Here is a 22500-nt window from a genome sequence, read left to right on the forward strand (position 1 = left end):
AGATACAGTGGCAAACACTGAACAGCTGATAGCCCCTAGCTAGAAGCATAAACCAGGTTCACAGTATTTCCCATTTCCAACCAAGAGGGGCGATGGCTTGCTTCACTCCTTCTCCCACCCTAATGGTTTCCCAAACATTTACTTTAGAGAAGTGGCTGTGAACTACACACACCCACACAGACATATTCACAAATACACATGCACCTAACCTAACCATACACCCCCACACACAAACACACGGATGCTTACACAAGATTGCTCAACACCTCCTACACACAGACAACAGACTCCACCCCACCACCCCCCAACACACACACACACACACACACACACACACACACTACGACTTGGGGGTTCCCGATGGGCTCCATGAAGGCTGCGTCCGCTCCCCGCGCGCGCGTGTGTGTGTGTGCGGCCGCCGTCCTCACATCCATCTCTGTCCGAGTCTCTGCCTGCGCGGCCCTGTGCCTCTCTCTCTGTCCGAGAGCGCTGCTGGGCTCACCCGGCGTGGACACGAGCGCCGCAGACTGCCCCCTGCCTGTGAAGAGGCCCGCTGCGGCTGCACTGTGGAGAGTGCTTAGCAAGGCAGGGACGGAGCGGAGCGGGGAGACAATGGGAGTGATAGGGACTCAGTGTGAGATGGTCTGGGCATGTCAGCAGTCATTTAGGAATAGTGATTGATGCCTTTGGGAGGAGCTAGAGTGGAGAGGAGCTTATTATGTGACAAACTTGTGTGTGGGACTCCTCTCCGTGTGTGCGTGTGTCTCTGTTGTGTGTGTCTCTGTTGTGTGTGTCTCTGTTGTGTGGGTCTCGGTGTGTGTGTCTGTGTCTCCATCTGTGTCGCTTGGCTCATCTGAGTCTGTCAAAGAGATGGAGAGATGGAGAGAAAATAGTCATATTAAACACAGAAAGAGGCAAAGAATTAAGTAAATGTTATTATTTATAATAGTGCATTCATAATAACAATAATAATATTAACTGTAATAATGACGATGATAATAATATTTGGCTAATTATATTTCTGATCCATACCACTCAACACATTTTCTGATGACATATTAAATATATTTGTGTTTCTGTGTGTGTCCATGTTACTATGACAGAAATTCAGCAGAATGTTTTCATGGGACATTCCTTCAAAAAAAATGTTTTTAAAAAGTAGAAAGTGTAGAAATAAGTGCTCTCTCTAGATCCCATGAAATATAACACAATAACACATATAATTCTACAAAACCAACAACAAATTGAACAATAAACAAACAGGTTTGGTCAATATTCATGTTGAATAACCTGTGAAATACCAAAGATGGCCATAAGATAAGAGTACTAAAACATATCATGAAATCTATGGCAACACAGACCATTACTAGTTGCTTAGATACACACAGTCGAACTACTGGCAATAACAGAGAGCATTACTGAATTAGAACAAATATACAGTGTTGAGTAAAAATAGTAAGAAGTTTGCTGGCATTAGTATTTACATTAACGATTCCTTCCTTGTAGTAATATTATGGACATAAGCATGCCTGACATTGCAATATAGATATGTAAAACACTTTGCGAAGAATGGAGAGAAGAAAATATCTTGTATTGAACCGTAAATCGTGCCATGCACATAGTAGTTAAATTAGAAATACTGTACAAATCATTCCTTTTATTGAATTAATCTAAAAATATACAACTATGATTAAGGACATCTTCACATAACCTGCTAAGACATTGATTATACTGAAACCTTTACGGAACATGAAGGATATTTCAGTGATAGATTCAACATCAAGGAGGCTACCTCCCCAACAGTCAGTCGCGTGTGAGCACGCACACACAGTGTGTGTGTGTGTGTGTGTATGTGTGTGTGTGTGTGTATGTGAGCAAAAGTGTGTTTGTTGAATAAGCCTCTTTCCCCTTTAAATCTCAGACATTTTGACAGGACACATTAAGATCTGCCTGCTCAGCATGAACACGTCATAAAACTGGACAGGCAATTTCTGTTTTCACCAAATAGCCAGGCGAAGTCGTTCTGCATCTTTGACTTTAATACACTAGACATGCAGCTTAGCAGCAAGGGAAGGGAGAAAATATCTGGCTTAGGTATATTTTTTCGAGTTATGCTCCTCAGTTCCCCTAAATCCATTTTTCCGTTTGAATTATCAACTAGAATTTGATTAATATGCAAATTCGAGGCAAAGAGTCTCGTATAATTCTCTCAGTGGAGAGTAATTAATCAACAGTTAAAGAAAATTAATACATATATCAATTTTGTCAGGGACATGCTTAGTTCAATCGCCCGTAAAATTGAAGTTTGAAGTATTAAGGGCTTCCACAGGAATGTTATAACGAAAACTTTCACATTCACCCTATTTAGTGATCAATCAAGCCTTCCCCTTAGGTTAATCTAGTTAATTTTTCACCTCAAATCATACACTGTTGTGACATGTCGTCTCGGTCCAAGTCGATTTTTATGCTTTCTTTTTTATTATTTTTTTTCAAGAGTATGGCTTTTGATACAGTGGCTGGATTATTCATTCAACTGGCATAAACACAGGCATGCACAAAGCTTAGTACAAACACTGTTATAACTGACGTTATGACTGCGCAAGAAGGAACTTGCTGTTTGTTATAACACTATAGGCCTGTTATATCAATAATTCAGTTTCGCTCATAGACATGTTTTACCTTTTGCTTAATCAAATGTATCACTTAGCGTAATAATTATTACAATATTAAACTATCATTTACTATTGATGAGTGCGCCATAACGGGAGCTTATTTGAATTAGATTGTTAACAACAAAAGCCCAATGTACAAAACACAAAAGCTAATCGTAAATATATATATATATATAGTAATGTGAAAATATATGTTTCGTTCAATGAAATGCAACTCAATTGTTGTGTTATACCTAAGCTACATTTTGAAAATCGAACTTTTATTTTCATCAGTCTGAACGAGGTAGTGTTTCCTGAAAACTGCTGAATTAAACTTGAAAATGCAAAATATAAAAGCTAAGGCCTCGACGGCCAAAGAGAGAGAGAGATAGAGGGAGAGAGAGTGTGTGTGTGAGAGAGAGAGAGAGAGAGCGAGAGAGAGAGAGAGAGAGAGAGAGGGAGAGAGAGAGAGATGGGGGGGGGGGCAAACCCCATTGTTTCAGCAGGGACTCATGCATCAAACTTCAATTTTCCGGACGATTGAATTAGTGATTTTTTCCCTTCTCTCTCTCTCTCGAGCTGAAATACACTTAAGACTTTGGGATTAATTACCACGTGGTGCTCTTTCGGATTGTAGTATTACTTATCTTTGCCACGTTTGACAACACCTCATAAAATAAGGAAGTGAGAGACCCACAAGCCAGCTCTCCACTGATATATTAGCACACTTTGAATTCTCCACTGCTTTGCGTTTTTTGGTTTGAGGATTCTATGGTGATCCGGCCATTGGCTAGTTCATGCCTGCGTGACGTCTTCTGCGTGAAGAGCGCACGTCTAGCTGGTAAATTGAGATATCATAATCAAAATATATATTATCCGCATCGGTATGCACCATAATTAAACCACTCTACCACTATGGAGCATTGCCAACTGGAGCACCCATCAAATAAGAGTGTACAGCAATGCTGTGGTATCAGTCTCCTATTGATGTTCCTAAATTGCACTGTACTCCTGCATAGTTTTCTCCCTTAGTTATGTTTACTCCCTTAACAATGCTGAAAATACAATTCAGGGCCGTTTGCAGCACAGCATTCACAATGAAGAGTTCAGCCAAGCCTGGCCTGTGCTAAAGTGAATTTAAAGGACGTGACGTGAGCGTCTGACTACGTTAATGGAGCAGTGACAAACTTCACATTGTCCACATATTGCAGTGATCCCCTGATTAAATATGGTCCGCATTGGTTCATCGCAGGTTATTCATAGGTCCTGAGCTTTTCGTTTTCAACACTCATCTTCAGTTATGTTATGATTTACGGATTTAGCTACGAAAATAGCTAAGGGCACAACAAAGTATCGCAATGATTTTAAAACCCATCTTAGCTGTGGCTCTCAGATTGGTAAACATGGCTTTATGCCTGCAGGACAACATCCCTACGGGAAAGTATATGCTTAGTCTTCCAAAGGTGACTTAATGCTGTTTTATCTTACTCTATTTTACTTTAGTAGAACAACCATACCGCCTTAAATATTGTTTTTATTATGACAAGCCTACTGGTAATATTTACAGTACGTAAAAAAATACGAAAAATAACCAGGCTGTATTGGGCTAACGTAGGATACGGGTTGAATTACTAAGGGAAAAACGTTAGCCTATCTTGCTTTGATTTTAAAAACTATAATAATATACGATTATTCCCAGCAATTATAAATATATAGTAACCTATTGTCTTGATAATAACAACACTATACAACTGATAATAACCATCTCTAAATAGGAATTTGCGTAAATAGTTGCTCAAAGTGGGTAAATACAGTACTCCCTCTCTAACAAGACAGCTTTAGCTTTTCAGCCGATTCTGTTAACAGTCAACACTCTCTCTTTCCAAGCATATATTTTGTAACCTCATGTGTTTTGGCATCGTCAAGTGTTGCCACACAAAGGCTGTTCAAAGGGGAGGTAGAAAGAGAGAAAAGACTTTACTAAATCGCATTCTTTCAAACGTCACCATCTAAACATTAGGCCTATTTGGCTCTCCTGCTTAGCATGAAAAATACTCTGGCCACAAAATGAACTGCTAAAAAAATCTGTTGCCAAAAGGCAACCTTATTATTTCAAGCCCCTTACACAAACACAAAAAAGGAGAAGCCAGCCCCTTTACAAACCGAGTGCCTTTCATTGTAATTCATAGACTTGTTTAAAACAGCCGAGCAAAAAGCGAAGAAAAGACTCGACATTAATGGGCCCAGATGCCCTCATGAGGCGAGGGCCTATGTATGCATTATTGCCTTTGTGAAAACGGAGCTGAACAGTCTAAAGGGAGGGTTAACTCAATCCATCAAATTGTCTAAAAATTGTGAGGAAAATTCAAAAACCATATGGCCTCCAAACGTTTGTGTCCTTTTTGTGCGGCGGGACACGCTTGTCTCCGTATTGAGAGCCGCGGGAGGCAGAGCATGCTCCATTGTCGCTTGTCACATCAGCGAGAACTCATTTGTCCCCGGTTTTCACGCTTTGCGCTAAAAATGACTGCCTCGTCTCTTTTCGGGGGAAAAAAGATCACACGGGCGAAGGGAAACTGGTCCAAAACTGGGCATTTTGAAGACTCCTTTATGCGCCCATTCTCCACTCCAGATTGGTGTTTCTCACATAAATTCTATTGACGATATTGAAAACACACGTCGCAGGGTCAAAAAAGCAGGCTACGTTTTTTTTATGTGAAAAGGAGAAACGATGCTGGGCTGAAAATGCAGATAATAGATTTGATAATATTCCACAACAAACATTTTGGCGATTAAAAATAGGAATGTGTTTTCTTGTTTTAAACTGGGCACAGTTTCCTATCAATCCCATTAAATGCGAGCATTCCTCCGTAGTTTCAACAAACCCGCAGAACATCGTTGCTTAAATGTGGCCTAGAAAAAAACATCACAATATTTATCGATTAGCGTTCTGTCACAATAATAAGAACGAGAGATATTGAGAAAGTGATTTTTTTATTTTCTTTTTGGATACATTACACTTTGTACATGGTCTTTTAAATGGTGTCCTGGCGAAGAAAGGCACTTTGGCTACAGGCATACAAACCATAAGAAATATAGGATATTAAAATGTGACTGTACTAGATTCGACCAGGAGAATCGTATAGTCTTGACTGTTCGCGGTAACTAGTATATGAAATGTTTGTACACTCTTTTATCAAACGCTCCCAATACGTATAGCTATATGCATAACATGGATGCACACGCAGAAACCTTGGATATGTGCAATTCAGTATTAATGTTTTGGGGATATTCATAACAGGTCAGCAATCATTTAAAACCCAAATAAATTCATTTGATAAAATAAAATAAAAACATGCATTTAAATTATTTTAAAACACGGTATAGCAATCGTGCTCGTGTGTGTAAGTGTGTGTGTGAGGGAGTGGAGGGTTTGGGGGAGAGAGAGAGAAAGAGAGAGAAAGAGAGAGAGAGAGAGATAACGTGAAGTAGCCTCTGCATACTGGCAAGTTTGATTGCACACACACACACACACACACACAAACACACGCGCGTTCCAATCCTGCAAGGTCTTTTCTATTTATACGTTAGGTGTGAGGGAACCTCTTATTGCTTTCTCGCAGGTGATTAAATAAAAGAACGAATATGATACTCATATAGCTGTCGCTGCATAAATAGATTTTGTGGAGACCGTCCATGCTTGGTTTGAATATTTTCGTTAATATAAAAGTCACATAAATACATTTGGTGCTTTAATGGCACTTTTTAGCGCTATCAGAAACGGGGATATAGGTGCTGGTACTGTTCTAGAGGCTTAGTCGTCCACGTCAATCTCCTCGTCCTCGTCTTCCGAGCACTCCTTACTCGTTGTGTGGTCTGTCAACGGTGACGACGGCGACATTTGCTGTTTGTTTGAGCCCTCGTGGCTGGATAGCGTGGGTGACCTGGCCATAGGATGTCCTAAAGTCCCGGCGGCGCATTTTTCAAGGTCTGCCAGTTTAGCCATTTTTTCATAAGGTACCGTACCTACGGCTTTGGCCGACTCCACGTCCGCTTTCATCTCCTCCAAGTCTCTCTTGAGCTTGGCTCGGCGATTCTGGAACCAGGTGATGACTTGGGCGTTTGTCAGACCCAGTTGCTGGGCGATTTGATCCCTATCGGCGGGGGACAGGTATTTCTGGTAAAGGAAGCGCTTCTCCAGCTCATAGATTTGGTGGTTGGTGAAGGCCGTTCGGGACTTTCTTCGCTTTTTGGGAGTATTCCGTTGCCCAAACAGTGTCATACCGTCCCTTCCTAGAGAAAAAATGATAGTGTCAGCATTTTGATATTTTTTCCCCCTAAAATTAACAACATCTTTGTGAAATACAGATATTCGCATACAATTAAACCAATACAAATAAGGGCAACATTTGCCATTTCAACTATTAGCGAATAACCATACTATATAATATAGTATACTGTACAGTTTACATGAGAAAAAACAAGGTATTATAATTAAAAAATCAGTTGTCATAATAATGAGTAACAATAAGAATGAGAGACCAAGCTCTATAAATAGAATTATTGAACAATAAATGATGCTATAAGAATAAGTATGAAGCTAGACGAATTACATATAAATGTATCGAAACACTGTAAAGGATTATTATATTTACGACTTTGTACTGTTATCATCACCGTTGTCACACCATATTTCCACCTTTCTAAAGGTCCTTTGGAATTATGAATTATCGTGGTGGATAGGTTATTTTAAGGTAAGGTTGGTTTTAAAAATGAATTTGCTTGTTTTAATATTTCAAAGCAAAAAAATGCACCACTACCATTTCTGCCCTAGCAGGCCGCATATTATTTCCCCCCAGTAGCATTACAGGCTAGCATTTATTTAACACTGACAATAGAACTGGTTTAAAGACAGTATGTTTACCTTCTGCAGCTTGTAAAACGCTGACTTCCAGGCCTTTGAATGTTTTGCTGGCTAGTTCCTCCAAGGCGCTGAGAGGCGAGGTTTGGGTAAGAAGAGCGCGATTGGACAGCGGGTGACCTGACGAAGAGTGCTTCTCCCCGGACGAGATCAGGTGCGCCGTCCCGCATATAGTGTAACTTCGCTTCACTGAGGGTTTGTTGAGGATGTCTTCGATGCTGAAGGGCGTCAGGGGCTTGTTGGAGTTAGCAGGTGGAGGAAGGTGATCCAGAGGGCTGCGTCTTCGGTCCTCCACCGAGGCGCTTTTTGCGTCTTCTTTGGTGGTCATTATTTTGTATTTACCTCGCGACACACACGCCGTTATGGATAACAAATGTTAAGCCTATACCTTATCAAAATGTGTATATACTTGTAGAAAATACCCAATGGGCGCAGGAACAAGTGACAGAAATGATGTTGCCGAAGAATCCCGGGATTACAGGTACCGAGTCTGAAGCATCTTTTTGCCGCAGGGTTTAGGGACTAAAAGTCCAGTTAAAGTGCCACTGGTCCAGTCCACGGTCCCCAGGTAGCGGTGTGGCCACAACGCGAAACAACCCGACAGACTGACGCTTCTTGAAATGGTCAGGTTCAAAAAGCAGCCTGGAATCGACCACTACTAACAAGTTATTGTTGATTGGGAGATAATCAATTATATCCAGTGGCACTTTCCGCCCTCTCTCTCCTAACTCACTCTCTCTTACTCTTTGAGTATGTTGCAGTCCAATGCAGGCTTTAGTGGGGTAGGAGCACCGGTAATTAGAGGGCATGGCCGGGGGGAGGAGCCGAACCCGATTAGAATACTTAATGCTCTCGCTATTTCTTCTAAATTAATGATTTGTCGATGTCGGATTTATTTCGGTACGATAATAATAATACAAAAAACCTTTGCATCGAATTACGCAAATAAATGGCAAGTCCATTTTTGTGTAGGTACTGTTTACTATTTTTCTAATTAATAGACCTACATGAATTTTAAAGCGATGCACGTTTATCTTTTTGGGAAGTAGCTAGACGAGCCCCACGAGTTCACCAGGCTAAACGCGTATTCGTACTTATTTGTTCAGTAGAAGTTGTCAACGGCTTTTCAAAGTGCATTTTGGTGGAAATGCCCCCCTGATTTAAAAAAGGTATTGTGAAACCAGGCAGTATATCACAGCTGATAATACCAGTGGACTGAGAGTGCGAGAGTGCGTGTGTGTGTGTGTGTGTGTGTGTGTGTGTGTGTGTGTGTGTGTGTGTGTGTGTGTGTGTGTGTGGCTATGAGGGAGAGAGACAGAGACAAGAAAGAGCGAGGCAGAGAGAGCATCATCTCCCTTTAGCTGCACCAAATCCTCTCCACCATAACTCAAACGCAAAGGACCAGCTTACATCATCAGTAAGATATCTCGTGTCCTTTCAATTGCATGCTGTGCACGCGTTTTCTTTGTTATTACTTTCGTAAGACAAACATCTGCATGAGCCAATTTCATTAATGCATGTACTAACCGTATATAGGCTGCTTCTGTTATCGTGCAAAACATCGGGTTATTCATCTCATATTATAATTCGTTAGTATACATGTAGTAACGGAATGATTATTTTTTAAATGGTTTAGACGTGAATTCATATTAATGAGACACTTTTCTTTGTTAAATGTTGTCTCGGTGGTATTTCTCTTTCTTTTCTTGCAGGCTAGTCTATCTAAGATGATGGCTTCACAACTGGCGCGCTGTCTGTGGAGTGTTCGTCTTTCTGTGACAATCTTTGCAGATCCATATGTGCATCCGGAGCGCTCCTCGGTAATGTGTCAGATGTTCAGTGATAAGCAGGCCTCCGATGAACAGGCTGCATGGCCTGGAGTCATGCTTACCGGCAGGCAGAGCGGATGAGCAGTCGTTTATCGCAGATACGGGGTGATCTACGGGCCCGTATTGCTCCGTAACTTGCAGAGCTGTGGCGAGGGGAAATGCCAATTTTACATTACATTTTTGTAGAAAGAAATTAATGTCGACATTATTTTTATAATTATTATTGTTATGATGAAACGTATTATTATTTAGAAGAAAACGTATTGGGCCTTTTTAGCATTTTAAGTCTGAGAAACTAGATACACTTGTATTTACAGAAAAGAAGTGAAACGTTAAATAAGACTGAATACTGTAAATTGACTTATTGTTGTGTGTGTGTGTGTGTGTGTGTGTGTGTGTGTGTGTGAGCGTGCGCGCGAGTGCGTGAGTGTGTGCGCTTGTGTGTGTCATGTGGGAAAAGGTTTCTGCGTCCATCGGCGTTGTTGAGATTGAGCAGAATAGAAGGGATATATTTCCAAACAATCTGAGTTTTATGCTCCTCAACACATTATCTGCGATACGAATATTCGTTCACATAATCACAGTGGCTATTTCCAATTTTCTCGATGGGGAGATTTGCCAATAGTTGTGGATAGCCATACTCTACTAAAAAGTCAAATGGCCTTTTAAAGCAACACTATGTAACAATTTGCCACTCCTTTCAGGTAAGGTTTTATAGGCAACTAGGTATCATCTTCAAATTCAGTTTGATGGTATATGGTAATGCCAAGGAAAGATAAACACACCTGTCGTTCTCAGGGTATGCTGTAGTTCTGAGGTCTGCGGAACTCCTCGTGAAAATATAAAAAGCTTTTACAGCATAACATTGCTAACTATATCCAATCTACCAAAAACACTCCAGTTAGCTTGTTAGCAAGCTTTTAGCAGTGCCACCTGGGCTGTTGGAGATGCTCTCTCTGTTACATTTGTATGTAGTTAGCTTGCTAGTTTTATACCAATGTTGCTTTAAATACTCTACGTCATTATGTTGGTTATTCACCACCCTGTTACATCAAACTAGATATTCTGGTCTGTTGTTGTAAGTCTTATTTAGGCCGACGTTTCTATACACATTTTAAATAAAACCCCCTCATTCAATTAATCAAATTGCATCAAAAAAAAGTTAGCGTATGCATACAGACCGAGTAATGGGAAAGTATAGAATTGCACAATGTAGGTTTAACTTCAAATACTTAATTTTAAAAAGGAAAATGCTTTGATAGTTTCTTGCTACTTCAACTTTAGTTTATGAACTCTGATTAAATTTCCAGCGTAATTTGGGTTTCAGATGGGACGTGTATAGTTTGAGAGTAGCAGTGAATATAGGCACTGAATGGCCTGCGACGATTAGTTACTTGGCAAGATTAGTTTTATCGCACGGAAGTCTGTCTGGACAGTTTTATTCCGTAATTTACTCTCTGCTTCCGAGCGTGAGATATCTTATTTCACAGGCAAGGCGGGATTTACTCTGAAAGTTTGGCTTTCGGTGGCTAGTGCATTCTGAATATCCTAAATCATGCTCTAACATCTTAGATGATGGATGCTGGGCCTAAATCGGATACTCGCTAAATCGAGCCACATTTTCATGTCCACGTAGGTCTTCATTTAATCTTTGCGGAGTGATTAGCCTCTAGGAACCTCATGTGTCACGTCATAGAAGAACATCAGACGACTTTTTAGAAAATAGGTCTGACTGAAATGACTTTTAGGAACATGGAACCACACATTCTGAAGTTAGCGCAACAGAACCGAATTCCTTTCTGTAACATGACGCGTGTGTCTGCTATTGACTTTTCCTCCTAAATAAAATTCTATTATTGAAAAAAAATGTGTTGAATAATATCATGCAGCCAATCCAATCAAAAGTTATTGAAATAGTTTTCCCTGTTCTAGTTATACACATGCCTTTTCTTAGTTTGATCTTAAATAAGTAGGCCAAAACCTGTCACAGATTTAAAAGAATCCTTAAACAAAAGCCTACCATACACATCGCGAATATTGATTTTGATGTAATAAAGACTTGTAGGTGTCAAATACTGTAAGTGATTCTAATTGATGAATTAATTAATACAGTTAGAAAAATATTTCTTGTGTTACAACAAGAGTGCCAAAGTATTGTATTGTTGTTATAATGTTGAGCTCTTCTTACATAGCTATCTTAAAAAATACAACCTGCTTCTGTTTCCGGGATAGTATTGCCAATTGCCAGCTGTTATTACATTAAATCAAAATGCTTCTTCAAATTACTTTCAAACAATGTACACCAACGGGGCCGCACATATTAAAATATTAAATCAATGCATATCAGTATGAGCTCTATCGAGTGTGAGAGCATCTGCAGGCATGTTTACGCGAGGACAGGCACAGTTAACAAAAACCACAAACCCTCATGAAATGCAGGCAGTGGCACAAAGCCCACATGTGTCACCACGACACAGGGAGGAGGGTAAGTCTGCCAGAATTCACCTCACAGGTGCAAACCCCAACACACTTCAAGAAGCTCTTGGATCACCTAACCTCTTCTGACAAAAATGCACGAAATTCCCAGTGCCAACAAATGGACAATAGTTTGTGTATAACAAAAGCATAGACAATGATTGGACAGGTTTTGGGTTCTCTGAATTTGAGCCATGGACTTGCAAGAGCTACATGGGCACCTTTTTCGATTTGTGTGTCCAATGGGCAGTTTGTTGGCTTTAGTAATGCAGCGTTGGTGGCATCTGCCTCTAAAAGGTCGGAGGAATCTTCTGTTCAATTTGCCTTTTTGCATCACATTACCATTCATGAGGAACCCGACACTACTCCTGTTACACGCCGCCCCGGAGAAACACACTGCCGTTTGGACAGATGCCCGCGACTAAATGAACTCTTGTTTTTGACTAGCCTCTAGATGACGACGGCCTAATCCTACACACAGATGTTTGTAATTATGGAAGCGAGGCCGTCCCCAGGACCGGGGAATATGCTGGAGCTCGTATAACGGGCACAGGCAGAGCGGGGATGATTTGGCAGCGGGAACGGTGAAGGTCGTTTTCGACGCGAACACGAAGCTGGCCTCACTGGTTGTGCCAGCTGTCTCCAAAACACAGAGCCGTGGTGGGTGTCTGAAAATGGGAACTGAAGAGAGAAAAAAAAACATCGTTTGGTCACATTCTCCCACTAAGTGGGTCCCATCCACAAGGTTTGACATTCATCACCACTTAATCATCTTCACCAACACTAGCTGAGTTCTATTCTAAGAAATTCTTTTCAGGGGTGGTGAAGGTAGGGGGGGATACAAATGTTAAGGCCTTATAGTTACTGCACCATATCCAGTAACTTGGAATGAATCCCAGCGTAGATGAATTCGCATTTGGCATGGCAGAGCATTTGCAGTAAATGTCTTGTCAACACCATATAAATTACCATTCAACAGTGAGGAAAGGACACAAGTTTAATCGGATAGCTCCGAGGCTTTCCTCTGCCAAGGGAGCGGGCTAGCTCGTGCCTCTTCTAAAGCAGAGCGAGTGTCACGTTCAGATAATTACAGTCTTGTTTGTGGTGTACACTGGTCTTACGGGACGCCCATCCGTCCCTGACCAAAGGTGCTCCCTGTAGCAAGAATAACCTTATAACACACATGGTCATGGATGTGTTAATGGATAGCCCAAAATGGAGGCATCATATTTCATGACATCTTTATGGCCGAACACCTGACATCACAATCCAGAACTAAGGATGTACACTGCTGTAGGCCATCTTAACTTGTCATTTCTACAAGCAATGGTGTAGTCCAGGGTATACGCAGGTATACAGAGTATACCCACTTATTTTTCAATCAGCATTGGGTATACCCACTTCTCAAAACAGGACGTTTATCCTGTGCTGTATGGGCTGCTTAATAGAAATCAAGAATATACCCACTTCTTCAGGGACCACTACACCACTGACTACAATGTATGTATTGCCTTTGCTAAATGGCATTCTGCCTACACTGCACCTGTGAGTTAACTAGTATCTAGAAGTTGTGATTGAATTAAAATGTAAAATGTAAAAATGTTTTAATTCCATTTTGCCTTATGCCACTGTGCAAAGCCCTTGTATCCAAAGTGATTCTTTTCGACAGAAGTATAAAGCACTTCTTGTTCCCTTTCGGAGTTGACTTGCTGTGACCTCTGAGTTGCTGGTGCCATGCGTTAGCAGTTCAGCCTCCGTATGCGAGCACCTTAAAGTGCCACCTTGGGCGAGGCACAGAGTTTGAGGCAGTATATGAGGAGGATATGTGTGGCTGAGGCCATGAAAAGTGCCTAGAGGGCGGTGAGACGAGGCTGACCTCGCAGGTTCTCACATCGGCCCGGGGTGAGTGATAGCTGTGGGGTTGGCTCAGGACCCAGGGAGTGAAACAGGAGATGGCGCTGAGCTGGAACCTGAGCGCAGTGTCAAGGGCCGCGCAAGCACTGTCCGAGCGAGGGAGTGTGTGTGGGTGGGGGGGTGTAGGAGGGAGGCAGGGGTGCTGGGGTGTGGGGGTGGGCGGTGGGCAGGACGAGCAGGAATGCGTCCTGACTCTGGGATGCATGTTCCGCTTTCTCTCCACCCCCCCCCCCCCACACACACACACTCTTGCCCCTCATTTGTGTGTGTGTGTGTGTGTGTGTGTGTGTGTTTGTGTGTGTGTGTGTGTGTGTTTGTGTGTGTGTGTGTGTGTGTGTGTGTGTGTGTGTGTGTGTCCATTCCACCTCTTTTTAAACGTGGTGGAATGGTGAGGTCGGGTGTTACGGTCGGAAAAGAACCTGACGGAGGTGGAGAGCCAGTGACATTTAAGGCTTAATTGAGACGCAGAGGGGCGGGCGGCGCTCTTTAAAAGATGATGGGAGACTGCAGTGCAAAACTGCCCCTTCGGAACACATGAGACGCCTTTATCCGATGTGTAGAGTGCATCATCCAGGGTTCAAGGTTTAATTCAAAGCACTACTTCATAGTTTTTTTTCTCCATATAACAACATATAAAAAAAAAATCCATTAAGTCAACATATTAAAAAATCTATTAAGACAGACAATAAAATCATCACCATCGCACTACATGCAAAGTTCCAATGAGCCCGAATAGGCATGAGGCACAAGGAGAGCGGTTCAAGCTGGTGCAGTTGAAGGAGAGGACATACGTAGATAACAAGTGGCTGTGTGTCAGGCAGGGCACTTATCGCCCCGTCGCGTGATCTGACAGTGCTGTCCTAATGCCTCTGCCGCCTCCAAAAAGCTTCCCCAGGCTGGCGGGGAGAAATAATACCCCTGCCAGAGAGAAGAGATTGGGAGGACAAAGTGTGTCAGGTGTGCACCTGGGGTAAGCCACCATAGCCACAGCTCCAGCCTGCTCCTCCCCAGAACTGCGACGAGATGCCTCCTCGGGCAGACACGAGACAACGATGACCTATCTCTCAGCCGTCTGTCTGAAGCCATCAGCAGAGGGCTGAAGACCGCTCGGCAAAACGGAGCACAGAAACACAGACTGTGGGGGCCAAGACAAATGAATGTTCAGGACTAGAAAAGGTAAGGACAAGGAGGACAAGGAGCTGAATTAGCAGCCCATCTAAAAGTCGGTATTGGTATGCTATGATTCTATACACAGGTACACAAACACAGGTACACAAACACAGGTACACATATACCTTCAGATATTTTTGGACACAAAATTGTAAAGATCAATAAGCTGGTTATTATGCTAATTCCTTCCTATAAGTAATTCACAAGTTATGGGTACTTATAAGTAATGACAACTAAATGCAATGAGTGAGGAGATCTGACAAAACCAAAGTTAGCAGTCAAAATAAGATGTTAACAAGATCTTGACTGAAAGGATTTCATTTTTGCATTATAATATAATTGAATCTCTAATAAGATGGTGCCATATTGGTGTATTTCATAGCAAACACTTTAATACACAATTAAAGCTCAGAGCTTGTCTTGACGGATCCTTCATATTCGGCTGCATCTGGTGATCACAGCTAATTTGGGCTCTCAGTTAATACTCCTACAAGCAAATCTGTGGTGTGTGAATGCTGCTCTCTTAATGAAAGCCTGCTGACAAGGAGACGGAAATATTCCTCCCCGACTGCGAATACCACTTCTCCCAAACGAACACGAAATGCTCCACCTGCTTTACCCCAGGGTTAATTGTACAAAAAGAGGCAAAAAAAATGGGTAAAGAAGGGCACAGAACGCACAACAAATCCTCTGTTATTTCCCGGACACTGGACGTTAGCCTTTTCCCACTTCTCTACTGAGTTGGGCAAACATACCAGGCTCTAAATGCTTAGGATTGGCCACAGACATAAAGGAGAGAAGACCCAGCTGGCGTTTAGTGTAAATATGGAATGCGCTGTAATCTGAGCGTGACAGTTGAAGTCTTCATGTTATTTGTATGGATATTGTGTTACATAAGTTTCACAATACGTGGATTTCTGGGGTCCTTATAGATCTTTTGGGCAGCTCGGCTAAAAACCTGATACTGCACACTCTTCATGTTCAAATAAGAATTTATACTCTTAAATTCTTAAATTTCAGATTTTTTGGGTGTTGTATTTCTGTGTGTGTGCGCGTGTGTGTGTGAGTGTGTGTGTGAGGGCTGAAGTGATTGGATGGTCTGATGAACAGAAACAGAAAAAAAGAGGGGGAATAGATAGATAGAGAGATAGATAGATAAGGGAGGAGGGAGGACAACCTGAAAAGGAGACATTCCTCAACCATTATAATTAGCCCTGACCTTTTCACAGGATTAATTAATGGCGTCCTTTTTTCCCCTTGATGAAACCACTCGGGACGACTCAGGATAAAAATGTCCCGAAGATGGAGGTACAAGAGACCCGACGGAGACGCACAGAGCGAAACAAATGCTTCCTAAAGAGCAACCCTCATGCTTAACCTCCCAAATCAACTCCCTCTGCACCTCCCCCCTCACCAACACCCTTCTCTCTCGCTCCCTCTCTCCATCCCTCTTTCTCCATCCCTGTATCTGTCTGTTTCTCTCTCTTTCTGTCGCTCTGCTCTCTCTCCTCCCTCCCTCTCTTTCTCTCTCCTCTCTCTCCCTCGCTCCCTCCCGCCCTCTCTTTCTTTCTCCTCTCCCTCTCTCCCTCCCTCTCTTTCTCTCTCCTCTCCCTCTCTCCCTCCCTCTCTTTCTCTCTCCTCTCCTTCTCTCCCTCCCTCCCTCTCTTTCTCTCTCCTCTCCCTCTCTCCCTCCCTCTCTTTCTCTCTCCTCTCCTTCTCTCCCTCCCGCCCTCTCTTTCTTTCTCCTCTCCCTCTCTCCCTCCCTCTCTTTCTCTCTCCTCTCCCTCTCTCCCTCCCTCTCTTTCTCTCTCCTCTCCCTCGCTCCCTCCCTCCCTCTCTTTCTCTCTCTCCTCTCCCTCTCTCCCTCCACTCCTGACCCGGACGCCTTCAGAGCAGAAGCCTGATCCACAGCTCACTCTAACGGGAATCGCTCTATCTAGCAGAGATTTATGGAGTGACCTCTTTGTGTCAATGGCTGTTTGCTCATCCCTCTCTCTCTCTCTCTCAATCTCTCCCCCCTCCCTCTCTCTCTCTCTCTCTCTCTCTCTCTCTCAGGTCTGACTCAGTCTAATCTGCTTGGCAGGTAGGAGCTTAGCTGTGAAGTATCGGTAGGATAGAGCAAGGGAGAGAGAGAGAGATGGAGAGACAGTGAGAGTGAGAGAGAGAGATGCAGAGAGAGTGAGAGAGAGAGAGATGCAGAGAGAGTGAGAGTGAGAGAGAGAGGGAGAGAGAGTGAGAGAGAGAGATGCAGAGAGAGTGAGAGAGAGAGATGCAAAGAGAGTGAGAGAGAGAGATGGAGAGAGAGTGAGAGTGAGAGAGAGAGATGCAGAGAGAGTGAGAGAGAGAGATGCAGAGAGAGTGAGAGTGAGAGAGATGCAGAGAGAGTGAGAGTGAGAGAGAGAGGGAGAGAGAGTGAGAGAGAGAGATGCAGAGAGAGTGAGAGTGAGAGAGAGAGTGAGAGAGAGAGATGCAGAGAGAGTGAGAGTGAGAGATGCAGAGAGAGTGAGAGAGAGAGATGCAGAGAGAGTGAGAGTGAGAGAGAGAGGGAGAAGGGGGATAAGGGGCCTGATGAATGTCTTTTACCTGAGTGGCTAAAAGCGGAAAGGAGGACGAGTGGACCTTGAGACACGCGGGGGAAAGCACTTGTTATGATGGATGGCTCGGCGGCTGATATGTCTGGATCAATGCTGTGTGCTCTGCCGCATGGAACAGGTGAGACTCAGATGAGATGGGGGTTGGGGACTGAGCTTTGCAATTGGGTTTGCCATTTAGAAAAACACACACACACACACAATGTCTTTCTCTCTCGCTCGCTCTCTCTGTCTTTCTCTCTCTCTCTCTCTCTCACACACACACACACACACACACACACACACACACACACACACACACACACACACAGATATACACACAAACCGCCTATGAACTGTGTCCACACACACAGACACAAATCGTCTTTGAAGTCCCTCACAAACACACACACACACACACACACACACACACACACACACACACACACACACACACACACACACACACACACACACACACAGAGCAACACACACACACACACACACACACACACACACACTAAAGCACTCAACTTCTCCTTTGTCTTTGGCTCTGCCCCTGTGAAAGGGCCCCCTGAGCATGGATAATCGTGTCCCCTCCTCACACGCACACACACACACACACACACACCCTCACTCGCTCTCTCTTGCTCTGCACAAACACACTCCCACACCTTTGGGCCGACTCTAACTAACGTGATATAGTCATTACCGATGACTGATTCCCCCTGTATCTCCGGCACCAGCTGCCTACTCCTTTGTGTGAGTGGAGAGCGGGCGCAGTGACCACCGCAGATTGCCTGAACTATGGCTGGGAGAGAGGGCCACTGACAGCCAGCCATGCCATGCGCTTAGAGACAGCGTCAAGGAAGGGGGGGAGGAGAGAGAGATGAAAGAGGAGAATAAGAGAGGAGAGACAGGGGAGTTAAGGGGTGTGACAAAACAGGAACAGACCGGAGAGAAGGAGGTGTGTTGGGGAGAGAGGAAGGGTAGGGGAGGAGAGAGGAGAAGAGGAGAGATGAGTGGAAAAGAGAAGAGAATAGAAGCTAAGAGAAAAGAGGAGAAGAGAGGAGAAGACAGGGGAAAAGAAGAAAAGAGAAGAGAGGACAGGAGAAGAAAAAGAGGGAGAAACAGAATAAAGAGAAAAGAGAACACAGGAGAATAGAACAGAAAAAAAGTGAAGAGAGGAGAGGAGAAGAAAAAGAGGGGGGGAACAGAATGGAGAGAAAAGAGAAGAAGAAAGGAGAGGAGTGGAGAAGAGAGCTGCAGCTGAATCAGGCACTTTGTCTGCATGGCCAATCCTGCTCAGCCCAACAACAGACTGTCACCCAGACGTCTGATGCTCACTTTCAATTAACCAGCCAGTCAGAGAGAGAGAGAGAAGGAGGAGGAGGGGGGGAGAGAGTGAAAGTGAAGGAAAGGAATAAACAGAGGGGAGAGATGACTGAGCGGATGAGAGAAACAAGAGAAGGGGAAGGAGGGAAAAGAAGATTGAGTGAGAGAGGAAAAGAACTTCGGGGGGAGAAAGACAGGGCAAGAAAGAGAGAGAGAAAGAGAGAAACAGAGGGGCAAGAGGCTTGGGAAGATGTACGACTCAGTGGCCTGACACCATGCAGCAGATGTTGCTGCCTATTGAGCTGTTAATTTAACGGGAGTTTATTGAATAGTAATTAGGAGGAGCTCACTTACCATTATAGAGAGAGAGAGAAAGCCTGTGCAGCACTCCTCCATGTTAGACGAGTGTAAGCCATTCTCTCCCTCCTCTTTCCTCTCTCGCTCCCTCTTCTTCTCTCTCTCTCTCTCTCTCTCTCTCACTTTCGCCGTCTCTTTCTCTCTGGCTCATCCAAAGGAACGTCACCATGGGGGCATCTGTGTCAAGATGGGGGGAGAATTTGGCTTCAAATACACCTCTTTGTTTTTTCGCTTGAAGATTGAAACAGATTGAAACAAGGAGTTCAATGTGTTCCTCCTGATGGCGGAAGTCACAGAATTAACACCTTGATCCACAAAATGAATGAGATAAACAAAAAAAAAAACAGGCAAAACAAAAACCTACAAACAAAACAATGGAGGCCTTCACCAAAAAATCGAACGGTGGCCGGTCAGTAATAACAAATGTTGTTATTTTGTGGGCCGCTGTTTTTTAATGTGCTATTTATCAGTGGAAGGGCGAGAGGAATGCTGGGAAGAAAAAATCAATGTTTAATCAGCATGCTGTATGATTGCCTGAGCATCACAGGGCACGAAGCAAGCAACCTCGCCCAGACAGACTTCTCTCTCTCTCTCTCCCCGTAAAACAGATGCGGCACAGGCTGCAGTCACTCACTGCTAGCTCCACAATGCTTATGTGAGTTTCATTGCAGCGTTGCAGTGTGAGTTACACGCATAACAAGCAATTCACATACTTGTCAATAAAACAAATGTGCTGTTGTTGAGTCCACGCACAAGCTTAAGTATATTTTTTGGCAGGAGGTTAGAGAGCAAGTTATTTGGAAAAGAATGTTCTAGTAACAGCTTTCCAAATGATACAGTTTACTAAATGACGGACACCATCGTGCAGTTCAATAAACTATATACTGGAGAGGTGATCACTGTAAGCAATAAGCTACTTATGGGGGAGTAGAAGGGAGATCACATTCAGAAGTATGCTTTTTAATCAGACTGTTTGACACTACTGGTGATTGGCCATTCATTGACTCATTGACTCATTGGTTCATTGGTTCATTCACCCATTCATTCAGCGGTTAGGAGGAAGACATGCTGATCCCCGTGACTCGTCCATCTCTCGTGGCTGATGTGACACGTCCCCTCTGGGTGTCTCCCTCTGGGGGTCTCCCTCTGTGGCACCTGGCCTCTCCAGCACTGCCCGGACCTTGATACTGCCAACTCCATACGCTGAAATACACACAAACATATGCCGCCATTGTGATGGAGATGGGGGCCGCCGTCGCAGAGCCCCCCCCCCCCCCCCCTCTTTTCAGCGCCTCGGCCAATGGAAACCCCCCGTGGAGGGCCAGAGGTCAAGTGGGGTGCTTTGTGATTGGTGCCCTCCGTGGGGAGGTTTCCGAGGAAATGTGAATTAGCCCTCATCAGTGTGAGGTCGTGAGGGGTGTGTGTGTGTGTGTGTGTGTGTGTGTGTGTGTGTGTGTGTGTGTGAGGAGAAGGGAAGGTTTGGGGAGGGGTGTGAGGGGGCAGACCCCTCCTATGTCTGCGCGGATTGACGGCTTTATTAAGACCGATCCCCATGAATAAAAATCCGAGCAGTCATGAATTTTAACATCCCCGAGGCAGAGGAAGCGATCTCTTAGCTTAACAAATCTCAGCTCCCCCTGCTCAGCCACCCCCCCCCCCCCCCCCCCCCCCCGCCATTTGTCAGCCACTCATGTCATTTAGATTAAATGATATTCACTGCTGATGAGTTAGAGCGAGTGCGTAATTGAATGTACATCTGCAGGGCAATATGCACTGTATTTGCATGCTTATGTATGCTATACAAATAAATAAATAGAAGATTTTATGATCCAGGAGATTCAGATGGGTTAAGAAAATGTGCTTTTTCTGAAGGATGCACTGTATTAAATGGCCTTAAAATGTTAAGGGATACTGAAATGTTTATGCCGCGATCAAAGAGGATGTCCAGAAGCAATACTGTAGTAATGGGAAAATGTAAAGAGTAAGATTTTTGTGAAGGTTATAAACCAAAACAACTGATATATGTTTTTTGCAAAACTGGCATATGATCATTCTGTCAGACAACTTAGCAAGACAAAACATAAGACCAATTTAAAAGAACAGGGTACCTTGGCACAACAAACACAACCCTTTGTGGAGACCATTAATGCCTTAGCATTGATTTCAACTTAAAACGCACACACACAAAAACACACGCACACGCACACGCACACACACACACACACACACACACACACACACACACACACACACACACACACACACACACTCACACTCTCACACACATACACACACACACACACACATACACACACACACAGACACACACAAATGTACACGCACACGCACATTTGCACACATTCACAGACAGTTGTGCACAATTTGAAAAAAACACACACACACACACACACACACAAGCACACCAGGCATCTGCTGATCTACTTCTAGCTCTTTCCCCAAATGTCACGTTGCCTTCAGCCATCACGCCACTGCTGGCTCTAAGCTGTTTAACCTGCCACACACGCCACCAGAGCACAGGCAAAAACCAGCCGCCTCCAGATCCCATCGCCCCCGCAATTGATTTCATGTTAGCTTGGCCAGTCCGTCCCTCTCTCCTTCTTCTCTCCCCCAATCAATTTGAAAATGGAAGAAAACCAGAGGCGAAAGGAAGCATGAGGGGTTGCAACCTTTGCTCCAGGTATAATTGAAAGAAAAGGTCAGAGCCACTACCAGAGTAATAAGTTTCTTCTGATATTAGACAATGCCACTAGTGCTGATTGTCAAAAAAAATTCTTCTTTTCTGTAAACAACATCAGTGATTTTCAACACAGTGTTGAGTCGTGTATGTGTGTTCACAAATGCTTAGTCTGTGAAACATAAAATCTTTGCCAGTCCACATAGATGATTTCAGTCATAAATAAATGATGTATTTCCCAAGTACAACAACCATGGCTGCTTAATCATGCAGGTCAATTTTTATTTTTTTATTTTTTTAATCTTGACCTTTTAAGTGCACCATCAGATGCACACGATCTAAAGAGACATACAGTCCCATTCTAAGAATGACTACTACTGTTTATTGGGAACCCAACTAGTTGGCTAGAGGCCTCTGACTCTAGTACAGTAATTGGTGTAGGCCGGTTCATCTCTACTGCCCCTCAGTGGTGGGAAGAGGAATGGCAGACATGTCAAGACCATTACAAAGCACTAACCATGGCTTGTTAGTCATAAGTGCAAGTCAAATACATTCACCTGCTTTACCAAGAAAAAGAGTTACA

General features: G+C 43.6%; 1 protein-coding gene across 1 annotated transcript; it reads right to left on the reverse strand.

Annotated features, from left to right (window-relative positions):
• Window positions 1–6465: 6465 nt before the first annotated feature.
• Window positions 6466–7900, reverse strand: lbx1a (ladybird homeobox 1a; the record flags this gene model as incomplete). The annotated part of the gene is made up of 2 exons (XM_080848747.1): window positions 6466–6944; window positions 7576–7900. The coding sequence occupies 2 exons, from the start codon at window positions 7898–7900 to the stop codon at window positions 6466–6468; spliced, it is 804 nt and encodes a 267-aa protein (XP_080704873.1).
• Window positions 7901–22500: the final 14600 nt, after the last annotated feature.

Source organism: Sprattus sprattus (assembly GCF_963457725.1).
Source record: "Sprattus sprattus genome assembly, chromosome: 12".
NCBI classification, from domain to species: Eukaryota; Metazoa; Chordata; class Actinopteri; order Clupeiformes; family Clupeidae; genus Sprattus; species Sprattus sprattus.